At 42.5% G+C, this 26,067-nt stretch overlaps 2 protein-coding genes across 10 annotated transcripts in view; both read left to right on the top strand.

Annotated features, from left to right (window-relative positions):
* The window catches only part of slmapa (sarcolemma associated protein a), a 48,500-nt gene extending 44,416 nt beyond the window's left edge, over positions 1 to 4,084 (top strand). For all 6 annotated transcript variants that reach the window (XM_068595821.1, XM_068595820.1, XM_068595815.1 and 3 more), the window contains one exon: positions 1,863 to 4,084. In XM_068595821.1, the coding sequence (XP_068451922.1) occupies positions 1,863 to 1,958 (96 nt within the window). In that variant the 3' untranslated portion in view covers positions 1,959 to 4,084. The remainder of the gene's footprint in view (positions 1 to 1,862) is intronic.
* A 2,683-nt stretch (positions 4,085 to 6,767) lies between these two features.
* Positions 6,768 to 26,067, top strand: part of flnbl (filamin B, like) — a 53,577-nt gene continuing 34,277 nt past the window's right edge. For all 4 annotated transcript variants that reach the window (XM_068595814.1, XM_068595813.1, XM_068595810.1 and 1 more), the window contains exons 1-4: positions 6,768 to 7,223; positions 24,612 to 24,721; positions 24,808 to 24,943; positions 25,112 to 25,209. In XM_068595814.1, the coding sequence (XP_068451915.1) occupies positions 6,932 to 7,223; positions 24,612 to 24,721; positions 24,808 to 24,943; positions 25,112 to 25,209 (636 nt within the window). In that variant the 5' untranslated portion in view covers positions 6,768 to 6,931. The remainder of the gene's footprint in view (positions 7,224 to 24,611; positions 24,722 to 24,807; positions 24,944 to 25,111; positions 25,210 to 26,067) is intronic.

The following is a 26,067-nucleotide window of genomic DNA, read 5'->3' as shown; positions in this document are numbered from 1 at the left end:
CTAACGGTAAATAAGCATTTAGCTTTAAGCCAGTGGTAAATAAGCATTTAGCTTTAAGCCAGTGGTAAATAAGCATTTAGCTTTAAACTAGCGGTAAATAAGCATTTAGCTTGAAGCAAGCAGTAAATGAGCGTTTAGCTTGAAGCTAACGGCGAATAAGCATTTAGCTTAAAGCTAGCTGTAAATGAGCGTTTAGCTTGAAACTAACGGTAAATAAGCATTTAGCTTGAAGCTAGCAGTAAATGAGCGTTTAGCTTAAAGTTCATGGTAAATTAGCGTTTAGCATGAACTAGCGGTAAATGAGCATTTAGCATAAAGCTAACGGTAAATGAGCGCTTAGCATGAAGCTATCGGAGTCTAAAGATAAGTTTCCCCTTTAAAAAGTTGAGCTCTCGCCGTCACTTCATCTCTTTCCTGAAGCGTTCCTCCGGTTTCACTCATTCATTCATTCATTCATTCATTCACTTTCTCTCTACACACTTCAGGGTGATGCTGCTTTCTTTTTTTCAAACATACATTTATTTGATGCATCGTTTTCTCTCCTGCAACAGGGTTTGTGTTTAATTTCTTATTATTTCTTCTTCCATTTCTTGCATCCAGTTTGCTGCTTTAATCCCAGTTATTATTTGACATTTTATTCTTTCTTGCTTCACCTGCTTACAGGTGTGTTTTGTCTTTTCATCCTCAAGTCTTTCTCTGGACTGAAGTTTCATATTTTATTTGAAGACATCCATCGTTGTGTCCGTCGTGTCGTGTTTGCTGCTTGTTTGTTCATTTGGGAACGTCTCCCAGTGTTCCCAGTTTGCTGTGAAGGAAAACTGGTCTGTAACTTCTCTCTGTTCTTTTTTTTTTTTAAATTCTTCTCAGGTAATCTCTTCGGCCTCGTTCACTTTGCCAATTTCTTTTATTTACTTCTCCTCTTGAAGCCCCAAAAGAGGATTTTTCAAATATTTTTTTTCATGATTTAATATTAAAGTAATTATTGTTTGTGCTGCTCTGCTGTTCTGCAACATGCAGCTTAAATAAACGGACCGATTGATTAAAAGGACTTTTCTTAATAACTGTAATGTGACCTGGTTATGATGAATTAAAGGAAAAAATAAATGATAAACATTTGTTAGGCTAGTTAAGGAAGCAGCTTCTTAAGAACATTTTTAACACTTTTTATATATTACGAACTATCATATACTTAAATTGTGAGAATAACTAATTAATCCTTGAATAATAAAACATGTACTGCCATTTCTGTATCACTTTAACTTAATAAACCAGCATTTAGATATTTGAGATGAATAAACATTTAACTTTTTTGTATTTACGCGTTATTAAAAACTTAAATACACGTTAAATACTTTTATAAAAGGCCAAATAAAACCGTCGAGATGAAGTTAGACGCTCTCGTTCAGTAAAACAACATTTAAACAGATTAATTCATCAAAACCGTCCGAGCACCCGGGCGCCCCCTGTGGCTCAGAGAGGAACTGCAGGTAGAAAACGTTAAATACAAGAAAATCTGCAAATGTACCTAGAGTTTGGGAACTTTTTTCAATTTTAATCACAATTTGTGTCGAGATATTTGTTTTTTTACTCGTCTTACCTGAACCGTCACAAATTAGTTAATTTAATATGCTTTTTAGATGTTTCTTTAGAACGTGTGAAAGAAAGAAATATCTTTTTTTGGGCCTTCAGAGTCTTTTCTTGTATCTTCTGTTTCCTGCAGTCCTTTGACTTTCCTCTCTTCCTCCTCATCTCCTCTTCTCTATTTCCTCTTCTCTCAATCTCTCTCTCACTTTGTGGGAAAGTTCGCTACGCTACGACGCAAGCTAACGTGATTCCTTTCTTTCTTCCTTTGTCTCCGTCAGAGCGGCTGGAGCCCCTGGATGCCGGTCATCGCAGTGATGGTCGCTGTGACGGCAGCCGTCCTCTACCCGAACCTCTCCAAGAGCAGCTCCACCTAGGACACACACACACAGACACACACACACACACACACACGCACACAGAGCGCTGTGAGGAGAGCATCACTGCTTTACTTGTATAAAGTCTAATTGTACATAATTGTAGAGGGAATATAAAGGTTGTGGTTTCTACAGAAGATTCAGAAGCTTCTCGGTTTATTTTGTGTTTTTTTGGGGCGTTTAGTTGTTTTTATTCTCTGCTCTCTCTCAGAAACGGTGGGGCCTTTTTCTTCTTTTCTTAACATTATTATTTTTGGGGGTTTCCGGTCTCTCTGCTGTTTCCCGCGTTCTCCAGCAGGCGGAGCTTCCACACACAAAAAACACCTGCAGGAGGCGGAGTCACGACGCATCCCACCGCCAGCGAACGCAACACTTTCCCAGCAGCCTTCGGCCCCACAGTCTCCCGCTCCACACACACACACACACACACACACACACACAGACACAGACGCACACTTTCCTCTCCATGTTCAGCTTTGATTTGACTCGTTGGCGTAAATCATCAGCAGGAAAACTTTGTATTTTTAGCTGCACACGTCTGCAAACTTCGTATTTCTGCGTATTTCCAACAAAAAAAGTTTGAAAATAAACCTAATTATAAACTTGGCAAAGCAGATTATAATCTAATTTAATTTGTTTGATTTGCACCACAAACGAACTGTCCAGGTAAAAGCTCTGTTTGTTTTTTTTTAACGTTTTTCTGTCAAAATCAAGTTTGAATAACTTTAATATGTCAGTGGGTTTTCATGCTGCTTTTTCTTAAACACGTGTGTGTGTGTGTGTGTGTGTGTGTGTGTGTGTGTGTGTGTGTGTGTGTGTGTGTGTGTGTGTGTGTGTGTGTGTGTGTGTGTGTCAGTCAGACTAAACGCGTCCTGCAGCCGCTTCCATGTGTTTCAGTGTAAAGTAAAACGTCTTCGTGGTGAATAAATAAAGAGACTAAAGGTCGTCTGCTGGAAAGTGTCTCGTTCAGGAAGTTCTGCTAAGTTTGTTTGTTTGTTTGTTTATTTTGAGGGCGGAGTTTGGGGGTCGGTTGGTTCAAACACTTGAAGCCAAATTGTTTTAAAAAAAAAGAAAGAAAATCAAATTTATTTTCTCTTTTGGTTAAATATATTTTTCTTTGATTTTTTTTTTTTTTAATTTAATTTTTCTTCTGTCGCACAGAAAAGAGGCTCAAAGTGCCTCTGATGTAACTAAGAAACACCAGAGTGTGTGTTTGTGCACACGCGCACACACACACACACACACACACACACACACACACACACACACACACACACACACACACACACACACACACACACACACACACAGGTTATATCTGTGGAGAGAAGCCGGTCGCTGGAGATCTTTGACGTCTCACACAATCTTCTGTTTTCCTGAACTTTTAACTTCCGTCGGCGTGAAGCTGAAAATATGTTTAAAAGCTCAGGAATCTCCTCGTGATCGAACCTTTAACTCGAGATTATTTCATCAAATTACCGTTTTTGGTTCTCTATGAACTAGAAGAGCCTCGGTCACGTGTCACTTCTCGTAATCCATTAAAAAAAAACGTTTTTTGGGGTAAATTCTCAGATTTATTTCGACTCGTCGCTTCTGAAATACGGAAAGAAATCGATAAAAAAAAAAGTCACATGACTCCGCCTCTTAATTTAATTTAAAGGCACATCGTCTGAATAACTTTATTAGCTTTTTTTTGAGGGGGCCACAAATCGATCCGCTTCTCTCCAAACGATCAGACCTCTGCTGAAATGTGTGTGTGTCTGCGTGTGTGTGTGTTTGTTCACACTCTGGACCGACGTGTCATCGTTCGTGTACTCTTGTCTCGTCTCCGTGTTTTAAATAATACAAATAAGTAAATAAATTAAAAAAAGACTACGAACAAATATTCCTAATGTTGAAAGAGAAGAAGAAAAAAAACCACACACACACACACACACACACTACAGTACGGAGAGAGAGAACTGTACAATAAAACGCGATGGAAGATGTGCTACTAGACTTATTTTGTTAAAACTGTGTAGAGGTATGAGAGGGAGCTACGTAGAGGTGATGAAGATGATGATGAAGATGTATTGGATATGCAGAGCGATGTTTGGATTAAAGTTGTAGCAAAGCTGACCCACCAACCGGCTTCTGTTGCCTTCATTCATTCACAAACTTCAGACGATGACGTCATACAAGTACAAATACACGGTTAAACTGAACACAGGTACTTTGATGTACTGGGGCAGGGCAATTGTAAAGTATTTGTATTGTGCAAAGTACACAGTTTGAAGAGACCTTAGAGAGTTTATGTGGGAGTTGAAGCGTGATGCGTTCACTGACGGCAAAAAAAGACAGAATTATGAGACTTTCATGATTTGAAAGAAGAACTTTGATCCTTTTACTTAAAGTACTAATACTACACTAAAGAAATACTCCTTTACAAGTACAACGCTCTGCCGCCAAGATGCTAATTGAAGTAAAAGTACATTAAAAAATACTTAAAGTATTAAAAGTAAGTGGTTATTGACTTTTTTTTGTGATACATTTTTATGTTTTTTCTATACATGCAAATAAAGAGATGTGCACAGTGCATGTACATAAAGATACACACGCACACAACCATACAAATAAAAAAGTACACAAGTGTATACATGTGTATACACACTTATACCTCATATATACATGTAGGAGGTTATGGACTGATGTCTAATTACATTATTGGATTTGTTCGAGCTGACGTCGCTGCTTTCAGCCTCTTTATGCTCCGTGTTGGTCCCGTGGTGCTCAACCTGAGGGGCGGGGCCCTCAAAGGGTCGCCGGGTGAATTTTTGGGGTCGAGAGTTAACGGGAGGAAATAAAAAATAAAGTTCTGGTTCCTCAAAAATGTTTTATTCAAAATGTCGCCACCTCGGACCTGAGGACTGAGAGATTCAGAATGTGGAGGTCAAAGGTCAACGTGATGTCACAAAACACGCTTTTGGGAAAACTTACACAAAAGTTTATCGAGGAAAAAATGAAGTGATGACAAAGGTTTGTGTACATGAAGGGAAGTAAACATTTGTTTACGTCCGAGAGGAGTATAAAGTATAAAGTACATGGAATAGAAATACTCAAGGAAAGTAAAAAACAACCTTAGTTGTACTACAGTGCTTGAGTAGATGTACTTAAACACCGAGGAGACGTGTGATGTCATACAGACACGAAACAAGAAATGAAATACTTCAAAGAGAGAAAAAAAGAACTTAAAACAAAATGATTCAGCTGATTCAGCTCCCAATATTAAATAAATGTAAAAAAAATGTTGTTTTAATGCTTTTGAGGAAGTGAAACAGACGATGAATCACAAACATTAAACTGTGATTCACAAAGTGAAGTCTGGAACGTACGAACATGAACGCAACGTCACCGACTGGTGTGACTTTCCTCTGTTTAAACACGTGTGTGTGTGTGTGTGTGTGTGTGTGTGTGTGTGTGTGTGTGTGTGTGTGTGTGTGTGTGTGTGTGTGTGTGTGTGTGTGTGTGTCTTGTCTGCAGGGTTGTGTCATTCTGCCTCAGCAGCAGATTAAAAGCTGCAAACGAAGCTCAACAATCAGTTGAAGTCTAAAAAAAAACAGGAAATCAGATCGAAGTTTATTGATTATTTATTGATTGAAGATCAACAGCGCAAACAGCAGATCGATACTCTGACAGCAGCTTCTGACTCAAACACCTGAGTTTAACACAGTCTGTTTTTTAAAGCGACAGGATGTATCACTCTGACTCTTTTTCCAGGAGAAAATCCCCACAAAAGACAGCGCATGTGAACGCAACACAAACGTAACTCTGAACTCAAGACCCACTTTAGGGGACGAGCTTTTTTTCTGGAGCTTTCACACCTCAGAGGTCTTCTTCCTCTGCTCCTTGGGATCTAGATGTCTACGTGGAAGACCATGAGATGCAGTTGAAAGCTCCCAACAAAGAACAAAGATCGTATGAGCACTTTGACAAGAGTTTAATTTGCCATTTCTTTCCTTTTGAAAGTTTAACTTAACTTTTGTTTCAGTTCTTGTTCCTCTTTATTATAATTTCTCCATGTCAACAGTTTGTCATCTGAAATAAAAAGTGATAAATGAAACATACTTTGTTTGAGATGAAGTTACAAAGCAAATGTATGTTCATTTATTTATATTTTGGGTGTTTTTGTTTATCTGCTTCTTTGCATAGACAATCTTTGACAAGGTGAGTTCAGCGTCATTCCAAACCGATGCTGCATTTAAAGACAGTCGGAAATAGGAACATCATGAGGTTTATTTCAGTCAGTTGAGTTTATATGACGTGGAAACAGTCTAATGATCAAGGAAATATTAAAACACATGTTTCTTTTATTGGAAACTATTAAAGGGAAATTACTGCTATATATCTTGACAAAGATTGTTTTAATTCTATAATATTAGTCTACATCACAATTAATAATTCCTTGAATAATAAATACATTATTGTTAATGTTTTTGCATCATTAATCAGTACATGTAATGTTATTTATTAGTACAAAGTGGAATATTCGCCTTAAACGTCGTAGTGGAGTAGATGTAAAGTAGCAGTAATTGAAAAATACTCCAAGTACTTTAAGTACTTTGAATGTAAATACAGTACAATACAATACTGCATACAGCATTTGAGTTAATGTACTTCAACGTATCGTCTGTAAGTATAGCCGTTCTCCTCCAGAAGGGGGCGGTAATGCAGCATTCAGGCTCCCGACTGCCCGCGAAACCCCCAAGAAGAAGTGGCGGAAATCCGAGGTTTGAAGGCGGACCCTGAACGCAGCAGCCAGTTTGTCTCAGGGAAGCGGTTTGAAAAAAACACTTCAAACCAACTTCAGGCTGCTCCGAGGAAACATCCTGCGGGACACAAGACACGCTGCCGCGGACACACAACGCTCTGTCTACACCCTGGAAGTCTGAACGACACAAAATACACACAAAAATATAGATATATAAACCGTAAAGATGCCCGTGACGGAGAAGGACCTGGCGGAGGACGCGCCGTGGAAGAAGATCCAGCAGAACACCTTCACGCGCTGGATCAACGAGCACCTGAAGTGCGTCAACAAGCGGATCGCGGACCTGCAGCTGGACCTCGGCGACGGGCTGCGGCTCATCGCCCTGCTGGAGGTGCTCAGCCACAAGAAGATGTACAGAAAGTACCACCCGAGGCCCAACTTCAGGCAGATGAAGCTGGAGAACGTGTCGGTGGCCCTGGAGTTCCTGGACAAGGAGAACATCAAGCTGGTCTCCATCGGTGAGCCACGAGTGTCCATTCATTGCACACACAAAAAAAAACACAACAGATGTTGAAAATAAAAGTAGTTTTTCATGTTGGTGGAGAGTCCAAACAGTTCGGCGTTATCAAAATTACTTTTTAATACAGTTTTTATATGTTTTTAGTCCCAACAGTCGTTTTTTGTCATGCAAAGCACGGACTCCCATTAATAATGTAACGTCTTTAAAGTTTAACCGCTTATTTTACACGGCCATATAAACATTACACTAATGTAACTTGTATGTATAGAATGAGTCGGATTCACTCTTTAATTCGGCTTTAGTGTTATGTAAAATAACAAAGTTGACATTATGAAATTAGTTTGTTTTAAGTGGTTCACGTTGGTGTTCTCGCCCACCTGGCTGCGTTTAAGCTCCAGAGGAAATAAACCCACTTTTACAAGTTTGTTTAATTGAAGTTCTGCTCATGGAGTGTGTGATTTACTCTCAGGGGGAAGGAATGGCGCGCGAGGACGCGTCTGCATGCGTTTGGCTTGTGTTTTAAAACGTCTTTCAGGTTTTGAGTCCAAAGTTCAAGCTGTAACGTCAGCCCACCTTTGTCCTCGCAGTGTGGACGTTTCCCAGGTTTCCTACGTTTCCAACGCGCGTGAAGTCCTCGCGCAGTAGAAGGAACGGTGTGTGTGTGTCTACACACACAATACTTATCAAGGGCGTGCATTCCCTTTGGAGACTGTTGGCTTTCTGCTCGTTCATGCGGCGCACGCCAAACTGTGTTCACGATTCACGCATTTTAATGTCGCCTTGCCTATTATGCGGCGTTAAAACACAGCGAATTATTTAGTTTCACTACTCATGGACTCCAAATAAACTAATCTTCATGTCGGCATGCACGCAACCCAAATTCAAGCTTTTAACCTTTTTTATTTTATTGAAAAGTGCAACTAAAAATGCTCTCACTAAAGCGCGCACCTGCTGCCTCTGTGAAGCATTTATCTAAGACTTCCCGTAAGAAAAAAACAAACTTTTTAAAGATGCTCAGTTAAACATGGCAGTAAAATCCTCATATAGTGTGAATATATAATATATAATGTAGTCTGTGCACTTCAGGGTCCCACAGTAATTGCTGACGCTGTGCCTCGCGCTGTCAGCAGCGACACTAAAGCGACAGATTTTTAAATGGAGTTTGGCGCGTTATGGCCGCCCAGCCTCTGTTTTAACGAGCAGACACACCTGTGTTAATGAGGGTGACGTCACGTGGAAATGCTATGGGCCTTCACCTGCTGCTCGTTTTCTGCTCCATTCTTCTTCTACTTTTTTTTTAACAAGCTGCTTGTTGTTGTCTGGATCATAATCACCACACATCTGATTTTAATTAATGTTTGGCTGCACGATGCTGACTGAGATAATGCTTCTATATTTGCTGTATTAATAACATGCAGATAAATACTTTTCATTGCTTTTATATTTGTTTTGAACACATGTTTGGCTTTTACTGAACAACTGATGTGTTGTTTTTAAGTAGTTTGACTGTCAGCTTTCATCCAAATATCAGCTGATATGAAAGTGACGTCATTGTCTCCACACGGTTTTTATACAAAGTGTTAAAAACTGTTTTGCTTTTTGGAAACGATTTCAAAACCGTTCTCCCCCTCACTTGCTCTCTCACTTTTATTGTGGAGACTCTTATTGTGGAGACTCTTATTGTGGAGACTCTTATTGTGGAGACTCTTATTGTGGAGACTCTCTTATTGTGGAGACTCTCTTATTGTGGAGACTCTCTTATTGTGGAGACTCTTATTGTGGAGACTCTCTTATTGTGGAGACTCTAACTAGACGCGCTGGTCCACGTGATGCGTTCAGAGTCTGTAAATCTGTGTTCCCGTTGGGGCACAAAGGTAACGCTGGTATGTGAGATGCCTCACCTCTGTGACGGGAGGGAGAGGGAGGGAGGGAGAGGGAGAGAGAGGGAGAGGGAGAGAGAGGGAGAGGAGTGAAGGCAGTGTGGGAAGGAAGCGTGTCATCAGCATGTTTGCGTTGCTTCTCCTCTTTTCGGCCTCTTGTTTTTGTTTGCAGCGTCACTGAAGCAGTTCGTCAACACGTCTCACCACCAAGTGTTCTGAGTGTTTAATGAAGGGAGCACTTTGCACTTTGTTTCTCCTCTTCCTCCTCCTCCTCCTCCTCCTCCTCTTCTCTCCCGCTGCGCTGCGTTCACTGTCTGCTGGGAAATTTGCAGACGGGGAAAGCAGCGGGTCGTCGTTCTCAACACTTGACCCGAGTGTTTAGTTAACATTGACTTTACTGCCTCATTGTGGAACCATCAAGTTGTGTGTGTGTGTGTGTCTCTTTCTCTCTCTCTCTTTCTCTCTCTCTCTTTCTCTCTCTCTCTTTCTCTCTCTCTCTTTCTCTTTCTCTCTCTCTCTTTCTCTCTCTCTCTTTCTCTTTCTCTCTTTCTCTTTCTCTCTCTGTCTCTCTCTCTCTCGCTCCCCAACTCGTGAAGCTTCAGCCGGACATTTTCTTCTCATCTGAGTCGACTTTGGAATGACTAGAAAACCTGCAAAACAACCGTAATGTTGCTTTGAATGATTCATCTCTATAAATACATGTATGTAAATACAAACATGCAAAAGTACATCACATGCACAGTGAAGGAAAAGCAGAGGAAGCAAAACATCCACCCTGAAGAATGAAAGAACAGAGAGACTTTATGACTAAAGTCCTACACAACCGTGTGTGTGTGACCCTCCTGTGAGGACAGTGTGTGTGTGTGTGAAGGGTGTGGCCCTCCACTTGTGCAGACAGGTGTGTTGCTGCTTGACTTCAGTGTGTGTCCAACAGAACGCTCAGATTGTTGAGCTCATGTAGAACTTAAATAATATCAACACAAAATGACGATGTCAGGTTTTACAGTCGTTATAATAATAACTCTCAAAACCTGATTTAATTTAATTATTTCATATTTCATTGCTTTGTTTGCGTGTCTCTTTGTAAACATGTAATGAAGCTTTCTGTCTGTAATTTGCTGTTAATGTTAACAAAAGACAAAACACAACTAACATGAACAAAAAAAACAAAAACACCATTTTGTGGTACATTTATTGTAACTTTCATGTAGTTTTGTTGGTTTTCTTGCATTTAATTGTTGAAATAATTGAAAATTTGAAAGCTTTATTATTAATACACACACACACATTTACACAATTATACACGCACACACCCTCGTGTGTGTGTGTGTGAACATGATCTCCGTGTATAAACAGATGTTAGTGTGCAGCAGTGATTCCTCCTCCTCTTCATCATCTTCTTCTTCCTCTTTGTTCCTGTTGGAGCTTCTTGTTAAAAATCTCTCCTCTTCATCCTGATGCTCTGACCTGCTGATGACATCACTGTTATCCATTAAGCCCCGCCCCTTTTTGTCAAGACAGAGGAACTGAGGAATAATTAATACTGTTGATTCTCTTTCTCTCTCTCTCTCTCTCTCTCTCTCTCTCTCTCTCTCTCTCTCTCTCTCTCTCTCTCTCTCTCTCTCTCTCTCTCTCTCTCTTCCCCTCCCCTCCTCCTCCTTGTTGCCATGGTGCTGCTGTGTGTCAACAACAGTCTTCGGCATGTTCACCTCTGACAGCTGATGTGTGTGTGTGTGTGTGTGTGTGTGTGTGTGTGTGTGTGGTTTCAGTCCAGCAGCATAGTGCTCCTCAAAGGCTCCTAAAAGGTTTCTGTTCCTCATTTTTGTGTCACCAAGAAGTTTTTGGTCATTTTTTAAGCTTCTTGATCGTCTCACTCGTTCTCCCACAATGTCTCACATTGTTTGACTCGTTGTCTCGTTGTTCAACTCTTTGTCGTTTGTTTCAAATGTTTCCTGCTCCAGAAAAACTTCCTGTCCTAAAATTTTCCGCACTTTATATCCGTTTGTCCTGAGTGCACAAATAAATAAAACGGCAGAATTGACAAATTTACATTGTGAAATAATATTAATATTAGAAACGTGTTTCTTTTCTCTTCCACAGTCATGAAGTGAAAATAGTATTTTTCTGTCAGACATTTGAAAAGAATGTTTTTGTGGCTCGTAGAAGCTCCGTGGTCGCTGACTAAAGTGTGTTGTTTCTTTGGGGCATTCGGTTTTGTCAACCACGTGGCGTCTTTCGTGCCGTCCTTCGTGGCCTCTTTCGTGCCGTCCTTCGTGGCATCTTTGCAGTGTCCTTCGTGGCATCTTTGTGGCTCCTTCGCAGCGTCCTCCAATATCGTCGCTTCTTCACGGCGTTGTGCCGTCTTATTCTGGGTCTTTCTCGTCATCTTTCGTGGCGTCCTTCGTGGCGTCTTTCTGGCGTGCTTCGCCCTTCGCGCCGTATTCGCGGCGTCCTTTGTGGCATCATCGCGGCATCCTTCATGGCGTCCTCCGTTTTCATCGCTGCTTCGCGGCGTTGTGCCATCTTTCTCTGGGTCTTTCTCGACATCTTTCGTGGCGTCCTTCGTGGCGTCTTCGTTATGGCGCCCTGCAGATCCAAGTCCTCGGCCTTCATTCCGAATCTCAGTTTCAGTTTAGTTTTTTTGGCATCTCTTCCAAAAAGAGAATATATGGACGCTCTAAATGTGTCGTTTGGGCGTAAAGAGGAACGCGTGTGAGGACTTTAGACATTTAACCGTACGATGGAGGGCTCTGAAGGACGGACCCTTTGCCAGAGAGGAGTTCGGTTGGAAGGTTTTTTTTGGACCTGCGTCTCCGTCGACGGGTTACAAGAGACGCCGGAGAACGAAGAAAGTTCTTACGTCGCGAGGAAAACACGAACGATCCGAGTCCCACTTCCTGAAAACCTTCGACAGACGCGAGATGAAAGCCGGCAAACACCGCCGTCGTCTTTCCGCTGCCGACACCGAACATGACCGTGATCGACAACCGCCGGTTCACGCAGCACTCAAGAGCTAAAGCGACAACTCTTTGCAGACGCGAGCACGACTCCGCCGTGAACTTCACGACTCGTTTTCATTTCCGTTGGAAAGCGGAGACGGATGTCTCTCACACGCGACGCTCTCCCGAGTCCAGAAGTCAGAGCTGGCAGGCGTTTGAGGTGTTTGAGGTGTTTGAGTTGGCCGCGTTCGCACCCAAACCTTTTTTTTCCTTTTCCTCTGGCTGTGAACCGATGTACCTTCATGTTTTTAGTTTTGTTTCCTCGTCCTTTCTTTTCCGTCTGTTCGAGTTCTTTGTTTTTGTTTCCTCCTCCCGAAAAAAAAACCCAAAGTCGCCGTCATATTTACGACTTTTCGCTCCCGTCTTACTACTGAAGCTCAACCCAACGTGTCGTCTGGAAGGAGGAGAAGAAGAAGAATATCACTGCTCTCATCCGTCCGGACCTTCAGCTCCATCGGCTCCTCGTTCACCGCTTCTGTCGAGATGATCGCCGTTTACCAACCGCCACAATAATTGCAGCCAGATCGCGTCTGTAACGTCGATAACGAGGTCCGGATGACTTGAAAAGTTGTTTTGCACGTTTCTGATTGGTCGGTTTATCGCGGGGTTGAAGACGCGTGACTTGTGGTGCTGGAACCAAGAAAGAAAAAAACACGTTTTTGGGGGTTTTTACTTCTCTCTGTCCGTGAGAAGTTTGCTGCCGAATCCCAAAACCTGAAACCAGGCGATCAGAATGCCACGCCTTGTTTCAAACTTGGTTATTATGAGAATAAAAATGAACTAAAGGGCCTTTTTCTTCATGCCTACATCCAAGTAAACCGTGTTCTCCAAAGTGTTTTCTCTTTCTTTAGCGCACTTCTTTCATATATTCTCATGACATTGTTCTTTGTAGACATAAAAAAGGCCTGACTTACTTCCCAGCTGCTATTTTATAAAGTTTATTCCTCTGTAACGTTTTTTAAACGCCACTTTTGTAGCCGAACTCCTCCTGGAGAATGACGGTAAGCGAGCGAGGCGGCCGACAGGTTTTAAACACACGAGGTGTATCGCGGCTCCTGATTGGTCGCTCGTCCCCCCGGCAACCCACAAAGCTCCCGACAAACGCACAACAAGCGCACAACAATCTGTGGCCCCAAATCCGCCGCTCGCCGATTATTGTCGGTCTGATGATGAAGATGTTTTAAACCGATTTAAAAAAGTTTTGTGGCTATCAGCTCTCCTCCCACGCTGGGAAGTGTGTGTGTGTTTGTACATACGTGTGTGTGTGTGTGTGTTTGTGTGTGTGTGTGAGACATAACACACAGAGTCTCTGTGTGGCTGGAGCAAAAGGTAACATGAGAGTGGCTGGGATATAGACTTACTCTCTCACACACACACACACACACACACACACACACACACACACACACACACACACACACACACACACACACACACACACACATTCTCTCTCTCTCTCACACACACACATACACACATTCTCTCAGTCACACACACACACACACACACACACCTCCACTGTGCAGAGAAAGCTTCTTTGTTGCTTTCGAGCTCTAAGTGTAGCAGCTTTGTGCACATTTTTTCTTCTTGTCAAAGTGAAGCTTAAAGGAACAAATGACAGGAATTCACTCTGAGAAACATTTAAAGGATTTATGACTAAAGTCTGAGCGCTACCTAATTATTCACCATCAAAGAGACCAACACGCTCCTTCAAAATAACGTCCAATATGTATTTTGTTCTCTTGTGACTTTAGCTAGAGGCCCGTTTGCTGCTACTTGTCAAAAGTGGTTGAAACTTTTTGTTATAGCTTAGCTATAGCTAGCTTAGCTTAGCACAAAGACTGGAAACGGGTGGAAACAGCTAGCGTGGCAAAATCCAGCAACAACCTCTGGATCTCAGCTGTTAACATGTTTTAATATTGTTTTGCTTAAATACAGTTTAAAATGTCAATTAGCTGTTTTTATTACACGCGACTAACAACTTCCTGTTCGTACATAAACGCGATTTAAAATGTCAAATTGGGATTAAAGTACAGATTAAAAGAGATGTAAAGTGTTCAGTGTTGAGCTTTAGAGGAGCTGGTCGGTGGCTTTTCTTACTGACGGAGCTGCGCTAGCTGTTCCCCCCCCCGTTTCCAGTCTTTGTGCTAAGCTAAGCTAACTCGCTGCTGGCTGTGACCTCATATTTAACACGCAGGCATATCAATATCCCGATTTCTCTCTCGCTTATCAGGAAGTGAAGAGGCGCTTTTCACTCGAGGGGAAAAAGCCGACGACACAAAGCGCTGGTGCAATGAGGAACATGTGTTTTTACATCACAACCCTCGAGACTTTTAATAACTACACATCGCTTTCAGGAGGTTCTCGGGGTTCAATGTGAATTATAAAGTATCTGTGATGTTTTTTTTGAAGGCTCCGCTCACCAAAAACAACAAGAACATTGAAGCGTAGCCGGCAGTTGTTGTTTCTGCCGTGTTCTGGAGGTGAACGCTAATTTGTTTAAAAAAAATCAAGCGCGCGAACGCACTCGCACAGACCGGCCTTTGTCTCCCGTCGTCGCTCCGCCGGCGCTCGCGTCTTTGTGATGCTGATGTTGTTGTTGTCATGGTGTCTTTGTGTCCTGGTGCTGAACCACACACACACACACAAACCCCCCCCCCCCCCCCCCCCCCCCACACACACACACACACACACACACACAGTGTTGTCTGGATGGAGACGTGACAGTTGTTCACTCTATTTGGTTAATGATGATGATGATGAAGATCCGATGACAGAGAGACAAAAGCCCAAAAACCTCGAAATGTAACAGACCATACATTCCAACTTCCACACACACACACACACACACACACACACACACACACACACTCTCTGTCTCTGTGGTGTTGAGCTGTGTGTGGTTGTGGTGAGTAGTTTGTGGTGGACCTCCTGCAGCCTGGCTCGTCTACAAACCCCTCTTCCTCACTTTGGTTCAAATTCTTCCTTCTGTTTTTTTCTTGTCTTCTATTTTTATTCTCTGTTCTTTTTCATCTGCGCCACTTCTGGTCTTTGTTCCTCCATGTTTACTTAGAAAACTGACGGAATGAACTGTATCGCCTCCATCTAGGCCTCCGATGTCCCGAGTTCCTGGTTTTATATCATCTTTGATGGGATAGTTCCTCGTTTACTTTGATTTTATTTAATCTTTGATGGGATAGTTCCTGGTTTACTTTAGTTTTATATCATCTTGTATTAGATAGTTCCTGGTTTTATATCATCTTTGATGGGATAGTTCCTGGTTTTATATCATCTTTGATGGGATAGTTTCTGATGTACTTTGTTTTCATTTCATCTTTGATGGGTTAGCTCCTGGTTTACATTGGTTTTATATCATCTTTGATGGGATAGTTTCTGGTTTTATTTCATCTTTAATTGGATAGTTCCATCTTTACTTTAGTTTTATTTCATCTTTGATGAGATAGTTCCTGTTTTTTTTTGGTTTTATTTCATCTTTGATGAGATAGTTCCTGGTTTTATTTCATCTTTAATTGGATAGTTCCATCTTTACTTTGGTTTTATTTCATCTTTGATGGGATAGTTTCTGGTTTAGTTCATCTGAGATTTGATTAAACTTTATTGTCGTCGGGTAGAAACCGGAGCTGCTCGGGGGAGAACGTTTCAGCGATGATCTCATCAATTTACCTTTAAACGCGTCATGATGCAACAAGTTCTTTTTATTTATTTTGCTTGCACGCTTCTCTTGTTCCATGACTAATCCGGTGTTTACCATTAATTACCTGCAGTTTAAAGTAACTTTGATTGCAGTTTGGTTACGTACCTCTCAGACATGTTTACACTCGTCTGCACGGCGGAGTCGGGCCGCATTTCCTCCGTGCTCTTAAAGTGCTCCAGATGATGCATTTTAAGTTCACAATGTATTTTATAAAAAATAAAAGAGCATATATATATAAATATATTCCAGGAAATACTTTTTGTAATGTCAGTTTTTGACAATAGTTGACAATTTCAGACTGCGAAATCAATTTTTTCCCCCATGGATTAATTAATGTATCATTTGGTTGTTTAGTTCAAACTAACTGGTCAAAAACTAAATATATTCAGTTTATTATCAAAGACATGCAGCAAAATCATCACGGCTGCGTAGATTTTATTCTGTTTCTCTTCCATGTTGACGCGTTTCTGTTAAACAATCTCGTCTTTTGCTAATTACACACCTGCTTTTTTGTTTTTGTCTACTCTTCCCCCTCATCTCATACTATTCATCATCTTTTCTCCATTATTATGCTCTTCCTCTCTCCTCTTCCTCTTCCTCTTCCCAAACCGCATGCCCATGTTTCTAGTTCTGATGACATCACAGCCTGGGAACCAGCAGGGTGAGGTCACGCAGGGCTAAACGCTGCAGCGTGTTTGTCAGTGTGTGTGTGTGTTTGTCCTGTTTACGCATGCAGATGTAATGCCAGATGTGTGTGTTTTTAATGACAGGGAAGCGTTGGGCTGGTTACTCGGTTCTCATGTCTTTAAGTTTCTTCTGCTGCTTGTACGCATCAAACTTTTCTTCGCTCCAACGTCTTCCAACATGAATCTGGTTCGTGGCGTTCCACAAGGCTCCGCTTTAGGTCCTCTGTTGTTTCAGAACCACCTGTGAAAACAATGCTCTCAGTTCTACATTGTCCTCGTATACGTTCAAACTCTGGTCGTGTAACCTTTAGATCGTCTGCACTGTGGACCAAGAGGGGAAGAACATAAAATAACTATTTCGATTTCATGATTATTTCTGTACTCGTTGACTTTGGAAACATCACGCACTGAGAAAGAAAACGTCCTGCCCTCCGTATAGAAGCCAAAAGCATCAATGCGGTGCAACTTGAGAGCAAAATTGGAGGTTAGAGCCACGAAGAACTTTGTGCTCCATTTAATTTAATCATAAACACATTGGTTGTATAGAAACCTAGCTGACTCTCGTTAACCGACGGGATTATGGGCTGGGGGCAGGGCGCTGTGGGTTGTGGGTGAAGAGCCCGACATGGGACCAAATGTATGTTGGTCGTCGTTGCCGCTTGGTTTGAATCCCTCGTCTATCGCCAACAGGAAGCCCGGAGAGAACCGGGAGCGTTCAAGATGTCGAGCTCATTCGTCGGTGAATAAAATGCCTCCAGACCCCGAGGAGAAGCCTCGTTTAAACTCGCCGTACTGAAGCTTTTCTCAAGTGGTTCATTGATCAAAAGCGGCTGAAACGCGTCGGGGGGGGGGGGGATGCTACGAAGAAGGCCAACTTGTTTTCAGAGGGTCTTAAAAAACAAAACTCTACATCAGAGTGAGATTTTCCAGCCAAATCCAATTAACAGGAAATTCAAGCGTAGTAATGAATTCAGTACTTGACTTGTTTCTCTACAGCGTTTGTTTAAAGGCAACGAAGTCGCCCACGAATGCAGATGAATGAAAGCCTGGAGAGCAAGTTTCTCCTCATGTCTCATCTTTCTTCTTGTCCTCCTTCTTCTTCTTCTTCTTCTTGTTCCTTTTGTCCTTCTTGTTCTTCTTGTCTTTCTTCTTGTTCTTTTCCTTCCTCTCGTCCTCCTTCATGTCCTTCCTCTTCTTCTCGTCCTCCTCCTTTTTGTCCTTCCTCTTCTTCTCGTCCTCCTTCTTGTCCTTCCTCTTCTTCTCGTCCTCCTTCTTGTCCTTCCTCTTCTTCTCGTCCTCCTTCTTCTTGTCCTTCCTCTTCTTCTCGTCCTCCTCCTTTTTGTCCTTCCTCTTCTTCTCGTCCTCCTTCTTGTCCTTCCTCTTCTTCTCGTCCTCCTCCTTCTTGTCCTTCCACTTCTTCTCGTCCTCCTCCTTCTTGTCCTTCCTCTTCTTCTCGTCCTCCTTCTTCTTGTCCTTCTTCTCGTCCTCCTTCTTTTTGGCCTTCCTCTTCTTCTTGTCCTTCCACTTCTTCTTGTCCTTCCTCTTCTTCTCCTCCTCCTCCTTCTTGTCCTTCTTCTCGTCCTCCTTCTTCTTGTCCTTCCTCTTCTTCTCGTCCTCCTTCTTCTTCTTCTTCTTCTTCTTCATTGACATCATCTCTCCTCTGCGTCTGCATCTGTGTTTCTTGCTCTTGCATGACTCATGTGACTTCTATTAAGCGGCTTGGTTATTACCACCATGCATCATGCGCTGATGTCATCAAAATATGGGCGTGCCGACCATGATGCGATGGGGCAAGACCGCGTTTTCTTTTAATTTACATTTTTATTTTATTTTTTTAACTTAAAAAGAGATGAATCATTTGATAACAGCTCGGAGACCGAAGGGTCAGTCCACTTAAAATATTAGAAACATACGCTCCAGTATTACAGAGAAATTGACTTTTTTTATATGAAAAAAATGGCATAAAAATTAATCTCATCTTTTCAGGGGAAAAAAACTGTCAATCACGTGATTTTTTTTTATTAATATTAATAACAGACGCAGATCAGAGTCATGTGAATCTGTATGGAGGTAGATTTGTGTATTTTTTACCCGAGCAAATTTCTTGTTTTTAAGTAAATTATCTCCAAATCTTTGCTCTCAATTTGAAAAAAATTTAGACCGTTTTTTAAAATTTTTTTAGACCAATTCTTTTAGAGCATTTTCAAGTTCTGAGAGGTTTTTTTTTTTTTTTGAACAATTTTTTTGGAGCATTTTTAAGTTCTCAGCATTTTTTTAAGCGTTTTTTTTAAGAACAAATTTTAGTTCTTAGAGCGTTTTTTGTTTTTTTAGAACAGTTTTTTTCGAGCATTTTTTTCCGCATATTTGAGTTCTGAGCATTTTTTTTATTTATTTATTTTTTGAGCAATTTTTTTGTGGGTGTGGTGCGTTCAGGTTCATTTTGAGAATTTGTTCACAAAAAACGACAAATGTGCACAAACGGTTAAACACGCAAGGAGATGATGATGAAGATGACGAAGAAGAGGATGATCGTTTGTATTGGACTGAACATGTGATCGGTCTCACGGCACAGAAGTGATGTCATACTGTGTGTGTGTGTGTGTGTGTGTGTGTGTGTGTGTGTGTGTGTGTGTGTGTGTGTGTGTGTGTGTGTGTGTGTTGAGTGAAAGATGTTTGAACAGACCTGACAGCAGTGTGAAAGGGCTACCTGCTGAGTGTGTGTGTTTATGGTTGTTTTAAATTGAGTGCCTGTTGAGTTGTGTGCGCGTGTGTGTGTGTGTGTGTGTGTGTGTGTTACTTTTGTTCCTTTGTCATTGTCGGTTTGTCATCTTCTACTTGGAGGGGAGGCGGCGTTGAAGTGTGTCCATGTGTGGTGAACTGGGGGCAGGTGGGCGGGGCCGTGATCTCAACATCAAGGAATGTGTGTGTGTGTGTGTGTGTGTGTGTGTGTGTGTGTGTGTGTGTGTGTACAGTCCGTTTGACCCATGACACGCACACGGTAGCTCCACATCCTGTTTACCACAGCAGGTACCTCCTGTCCTCTTTCTGATCTCGAGGACGTTTCCATTTAAATTTCTCATTTCCACCTTCAGACTTTTATAGTTTTTCAGCGTTTTAAGTTATTTTTCCTTTCAGTGAGTTTATAATTGCAACTTAATGATGATCGTATCGTGGTTTGAGGTCATCGTTTAGATCAGCAGAGGAAAGAAAACAGGTAGAAATGTAACGTTTTATTGCCTCTGGTACTGATAACACATCATCGATGATCCACTTTAACTCTTTAATGGAGAAAAAACGTTTTGTCACCTCCCTAAAAACCCTTCAACCGCTCTGAAGTCGCAGTAAACTAAAACAAAAGTCTAAATGTCCTCACTTTTTTTTACTTTCTCGTAATTTATAGTGTTATTTTATGTTTTTAGTGGAGACTTTTTGACTTCATCAGGTGTAAAAATGTTCCAAATGAGGTTTAAATAAGAAAACTCTTTTCAAATCCACGTTGACGTGATGAAGGATGACGATGCCTTCATGTGGCGGAAGAAAAATCCGTCATCGCAGAATCAGAATTGCTCGTTGAAGCAGTAAATCTCAGATCGTGCGAGGCTTTTTCAGACGAGTCACTGATTCATTCGCTGTGACTCAGCAGCTGTGAGGACACGATGTCGTCTCCTCTCCTCGCCGGTGAGAGGGTGAGAGGGTGAGACGCCTCGGTGAGCCTCAGGCGTGGATCGTTCCTGCGGCTCGGCGGTAAATTGTCGGGTTGGAAGTCAAACATGCGTGTCTGTGTGAGTCGGTGATGATGTCATCGTGTGGAGGAACAGCTGTTTTAAGAGGAGCAACAGTTGTGCCTTTGAGGGGGAAGGAAGGAAGGAAGGAAGGAAGGAAGGAAGGAAGAAAAGGGGAAGAAGGAGAGGGAGGGAGGGCGAGCGAACAACAGTTACCTGACTCACCTGTCGGCAGGTGCAGGTACTACTGCTGTTGGTCATTATGCAACTTCCTGTGTGAGAGAGAGAGAAAGGGAGGGGGGAGGGAGAGGGTGTGCCACGCTGATAAGAGGCATTTTGTTCTAACCTGAATCACCTTGACTGACACACACACACACACACACACACACACACACACACACACACACACACACACACACACACTCTGACTTTATCTCTCTCATCTACTTGCCTTTCTTCTTGCACACATTCTTTGTCTCCCCGCAATGCAAACACTCCCCAAACACACACTCTCTCTCTCACACACTCACACACACACACACGCACACGCACACACACACACCGTTGTGTCGTCTCCGTGGCGACGGGTCAGCAGGTATCGTTCATCCGCTGGAGTCGTGACGGCTCGCTCCGGTTCTGTGAATGAAGTTGTGGACGGATAAATCCCCGAATGAAAGAGGAGCCGAGTGAAGGTTTAATGTTCTGCTAGAGGACGAAGAGTCACGACAAACCCCGTGTGTGCGTGTGCGTGTGTCTGCGTGTGTGTCTTTTAGTGGTTGTCGCTTGTTAACAGAGCTGAGCGGGTTCATCCGTCAGCATCCAAAGAGGATTCGAGGGGAAAAGAAAGGATTTGAAAACGTCTTTTCAAGTCGTTTCTTCACTCTTTAAACGCCTGATGTAGAAAAATCATCATCATCATCATCATCATCGTCATCATCATCATCATCAGGACCCGTGTAGTTTTTAGACCTTTACTTCACTTATTTGTACCTTCAGAACTCTTCAACTAGCACAAAGGTGGAGAACAATTTCCCCAAAGCCACGAGGTGTGTGTGTGTGTGTGTGTGTGTGTGTGTGTGTGTGTGTGTGTGTGTGTGTGTGTGTGTGTGTGTGTGTGTGTGTGTGTGTGAACAGCAAACAATGCAGCAGACTATTGTTATGAGGGCACAAACATACTTTCTATTGTTTTGCTCTTCTTCTATCAGTGTTTTGACTTCACATCTCTCTCTCTCTCTCTCTCTCTCTCTCTCTCTCTCTCTCTCTCTCTCCTTTTTGTCTTTGTCTCTCTCTTCATGTGAACAATAGGCTACCATGGCGATAGCCTCGTTACTCACAAAACTGTGTCCTTGCTGACACCAGTTTTGTGTAAGTAACACACACACACACACAGACACACACACACACACTATTTAGTTCCCAGTCTGGAATGTAATTCAGTGCTTAAACACATTTTAAAGGTTTAATAGTTACATTTACAGTGTTTGACCCACACTACGTGTCGCACAACATTTTTGCCAAAACCCACAACGTGTGTCGACGGCACTAGGACCGCACGCAGAACCCGAAGGACGCCCCAAATACATCTGACCCGCCATGACGCGTTTATTTAGAAAACACCAGGATTATAGTTCTGCTCTAAAGTTGTGTTAGTCTTTAACTTGCATTCTGTGTGCGGCGCTGGTTGTATAGAAGTCTGTGCTTCATGTGTTAAAGCTGCATTCTCTCTCCTGACCACCAGGGGGCGACTCCTCTGATTGTATAGAAGTCTATGCTTCATGTGTTAAAGCTGCATTCTCTCTCCTGACCACCAGGGGGCGACTCCTCTGGTTGTATAGAAGTCTATGCTTCATGTGTTAAAGCTGCATTCTCTCTCCTGACCACCAGGGGGTGACTCCTCTGGTTGTATAGAAGTCTATGCTTCATGTGTTAAAGCTGCATTCTCCCTCCTGACCACCAGGGGGCGACTCCTCTGGTTGTATAGAAGTCTGGCGGAGAGAAAACAACGCCTCATTGTTTGACCTGCTCATGCAACGGACGACAATGAGTCAAAAATAGTGTGTGTGTGTGTGTGTGTGTGTGTGTGTGTGTGTGTGTGTGTGTGTGTGTGTGTGTGTGTGTGTGTGTGTGTGTGTGTGTGTGTGGAGGGTTAAGGTCACCGCTCAATGACAGGATGTTTGCTGCTGAGGCGGCTGGTGGTGACACACACACACACCCACACACCCACACAGGTGTGGCAGCTCAACCTTGCAGGGGAAAAGGTTTGTGTGTGTGTGTGTGTGCGTGCGTGCGTGCGTGTGTGTGTGTGTGTGTGTGTGTGAGAGACACATGGAGAAAAAAAGTTTAAATAGAAATTGACAGAAATACAAAGAGATAAATGAGTGTGTTGAGTCTGGAACAACAGAGATTAGGAATGTAGAAGGCAGGATGTGGCAACCTCTCCTGTGTGTGTGTGTGTGTGTGTGTGTGTGTGTGTGTGTGTGTGTGTTTTAAGTGTTGTGTCACCCTTGGGTGAGGCAGCACTCTCCCAGAGCTCCACCTAAACCAAAAGGTTGCTGGAACATGTTTGGACCACAGCTGGTTTGCTGACGGTGGAGCTGCAGATTCTCACACACACACACACAGACAGACACACACACGTCTGCACGCAGTGTTGAAATGTTGCTCAATGAAGCCGGTGTAAATGTATTTGTTAACCGTGGAGGCTCCAGTGTTCACTGATGAGAGCTTCTGCAGGGCTGTAATTCAGAGTGTGTGTCTGTGTGTGTCTGTGTGTGTGTGTGTGTGTGACAAGCCTGCTGATTATAGTGTTTCATGATTACCCTCTGGGTGTAAAGGGGAGATCATGCGTTGGGTTGTGTGAGTGATACGTGTGTGCGACTCGACCCGATTTTGAAACTAAAGACGACAGATAAGCAAATTTAGATTGTTCCTTTTTTTGAATGAATACTTTGTTATAGAAGAGAGAAATGCAGACGGAGAGATTAAAAATGACTGGAATGTTTCGTCTGCTTAACTCTGGTGTGTGTGTGTGTGTGTGTGTGTGTGTGCTGGTGTGCGGTACCAGCTGGTACAGTGAGGTCTGATTTAATGAGTAACGTTACCCAGCAGCACTCTGTTCTGCTCTGCTCAGAGGAAGGTGACCCCTTAACGACTCTGCACCGCTTTTTATCATTTATTTCACAAAATCCCCGTCTGACATGAATTCATTTGGGCGGTGGGATGCCAAATGGGTCGATCAGACTGTAGGAACTGAAAAGAAAGTGTTCTCAAAGTATTTAATTTCACTAAGTATATTAAGTCGTTATGTCGAGATCTTGGTAACATAGTTGAGCTGATGGCCTAATAATAATAATAATAATAATAATAATAATAATAATAATAAAGCTCTTGTATTGGTGGGATTATGAGCTGGGAGCACAGTTACTCTGCCAGAGACTCGCTGCCCAGGCCTGTGAAGGGGCACAGAGGTTATTTGTTCTGGTCTCAGCGAGCATTTTGAGGCACTATTGCTGAACGAACCAAAAAACTACAGATTAAATTTGGAAAACTACAGATTAAATTTGGAAAACTACAGATTAAATTTGAAAAACTACAGATTCAACTTGAAAAACTACAGACTAAACTTGAAAAACTAACACAAATTCAAATAAACTCGGCCAAAAAACCTGCAGTTACCGCTCATCGCCACAGGTGTCGCCAAAGAGAACAAAACGTAAAATCTCAATATATATATTTAGGTTTTTCAACCTTCTAGTGTCGTTGATTTAATTTAATTTCGATGTGGTTAAAAATTCATCTTAGTGAGACTTTAACTGTTTTATTATTGTCGTTAACTTTTGGAAACCGTCCGTGAAAATCCTCCCGCTCACATTTTAAGTCCCAGCATGCCCCATTCAGACAATCTTTTGGCATAAAATAATGAATTTTTTCCATTTATTTTGACTTAAACTCCTTCCTAACAGGACAAGACTTTGTTTTATTGTGATTTTTGTTGCACATTCTGATTCTTTAGGTCCTAATCTTTCCATAAAGGTGTCTTATTGACGCTCCAGGAGGCTTTTTTGGGGAATCTGGCTCATATCATGCTGGATGTTCATACTTATGATCAAAATATCTTTTTAAAAGTGATTTTTTTGCAGATATAGGTTTTTTCCCAAGACTTTGTTGAACAAATAGAAACAATAAACACAAGTGTTGGAATTAATTTGGGGTTCCTACGACGACTCAAACAGGAAAAGGAGGTCTGGAGACAAAACAGTTCGGGTTAATGATCAAACCCTCAAGTTCTGGTGTTGGAAGTTGGTGGCGAAGATATAGAAAGTATTTAATTCTTCTTTAAACTTTGAATCTGACCTCGGCTCTGTCTCCGTTTCCCTCCCGTCAGACTCCAAAGCCATCGTGGACGGGAACCTGAAGCTGATCCTGGGTCTGGTCTGGACTCTGATCCTGCACTACTCCATCTCCATGCCCATCTGGGAGGGCGAGGAAGAAAAGGTGTCGGATCCAGATATAAAGATACCGTCATTCAGACATTTTTAATAACATTAAACTGACCGACTGACTTCCTGGTTTCTCTGCAGCCGGAGTCAAAGACGCCGAAGCAGCGTCTGCTGGGATGGATCCAACACAAGATCCCCGACATGCCCATCAACAACTTCAGCAACGACTGGAGGAACGGCAAAGCACTGGGAGCACTGGTGGACAGCTGTGCACCGGGTACGCTCCCCGTGTGTGTGTGTGTGTGTGTGTGTTTCAAGGCTCTGGAGCTTCCAAAGTCAATACAAGCGTCTTAGCTTTGACCTAGAACGAGCTGTATTTGTTCCCTGTGGCGTCTGCGAGTTTGTTGTGGTTTAAATGTGTGTGTGGTTGTGTGGTTGTTTGCAGGCCTGTGTCCGGACTGGGAGACCTGGGATCCAGTGAAACCAGTGGAGAACGCCACCGAGGCCATGCAGCTGGCTGACGACTGGCTCGGCATCCCGCAGGTTAGACCTCAGCGTGACCTTTGACCTTTTGGACCCGTTAGAAAGGGAAAAGAAGTTGTGCTTCGTCATGAAAGACGTCCTTGCACGTTGTCCCTGCAGCTCCTTCACAATAAAAGCCCTGGGACTTTTAATTATGCCAACTTCTGCTTCCGTATACATGTTTTTTTAAACTTATTTGTGTGTGTATTTATTGTTTTTTAGAGAAAAATGTTTTTTTTTTCCTTTTGAAAGTGAAAGTAATTTTGTGTTTTATTATTCGGTTTATTCAACCTGTGATGAGCTTTTAGGGCTTTAAGCCTCCTTTACAAATAATCTATTGTAATCTATTATTATTTAGGCTTCTGGAGGAGCTTTAGAGCGAGGAAACGTAGTCGCATCCTCAGCGGGAAGTCTGTAATCGAGCGTTTTGACTTGTTAGAATAAAGAAAAGCTAGTTTTTTGTTTTTTTTGTCTCCGTCGCGCCCCGATGGAGAGCAGAAGTCGTTCTCTCCCCTCTCCAGAGGTCAAAGGTCGTCGGCAGCGTCTCTCGCACAGCCGGCGGTTCGGTTTCCTGATTGTTCGCAGCTGAGGAAACTCACAGAAGCGGAGAAGCGATCAGCAACGTATTCGTGTCGCTTCGATAATTCGATAATGTTCCTCTGCAGATATCAGAGCAGCTTCTTTTTGTCCGTGGAAGAACCTCATCAGCGACGGTGAAGCGTCTCTCTTCGTTAATTTGCATGTTTTCCGCTTCTTCATGCATTACGTTACGCTCCACTTCCTGTCCCGTCCGTCAGCCGACACCCACAGGAAGTCTCGTCCAGAACCAACACACCGACCGGACTTCACCGTCACAGCCGGGACGCTTTCACCTCGGCC

The sequence above is a fragment of the Clinocottus analis genome, unplaced genomic scaffold (assembly GCF_023055335.1).
Source record: "Clinocottus analis isolate CAN_PGR_092001 unplaced genomic scaffold, fCliAna1.0.p SCAF_32, whole genome shotgun sequence".
Lineage (NCBI taxonomy): Eukaryota > Metazoa > Chordata > Actinopteri > Perciformes > Cottidae > Clinocottus > Clinocottus analis.
Note: the sequence above shows the minus strand (reverse complement) of the source record. Positions and strands in the feature narration are given on the sequence as shown.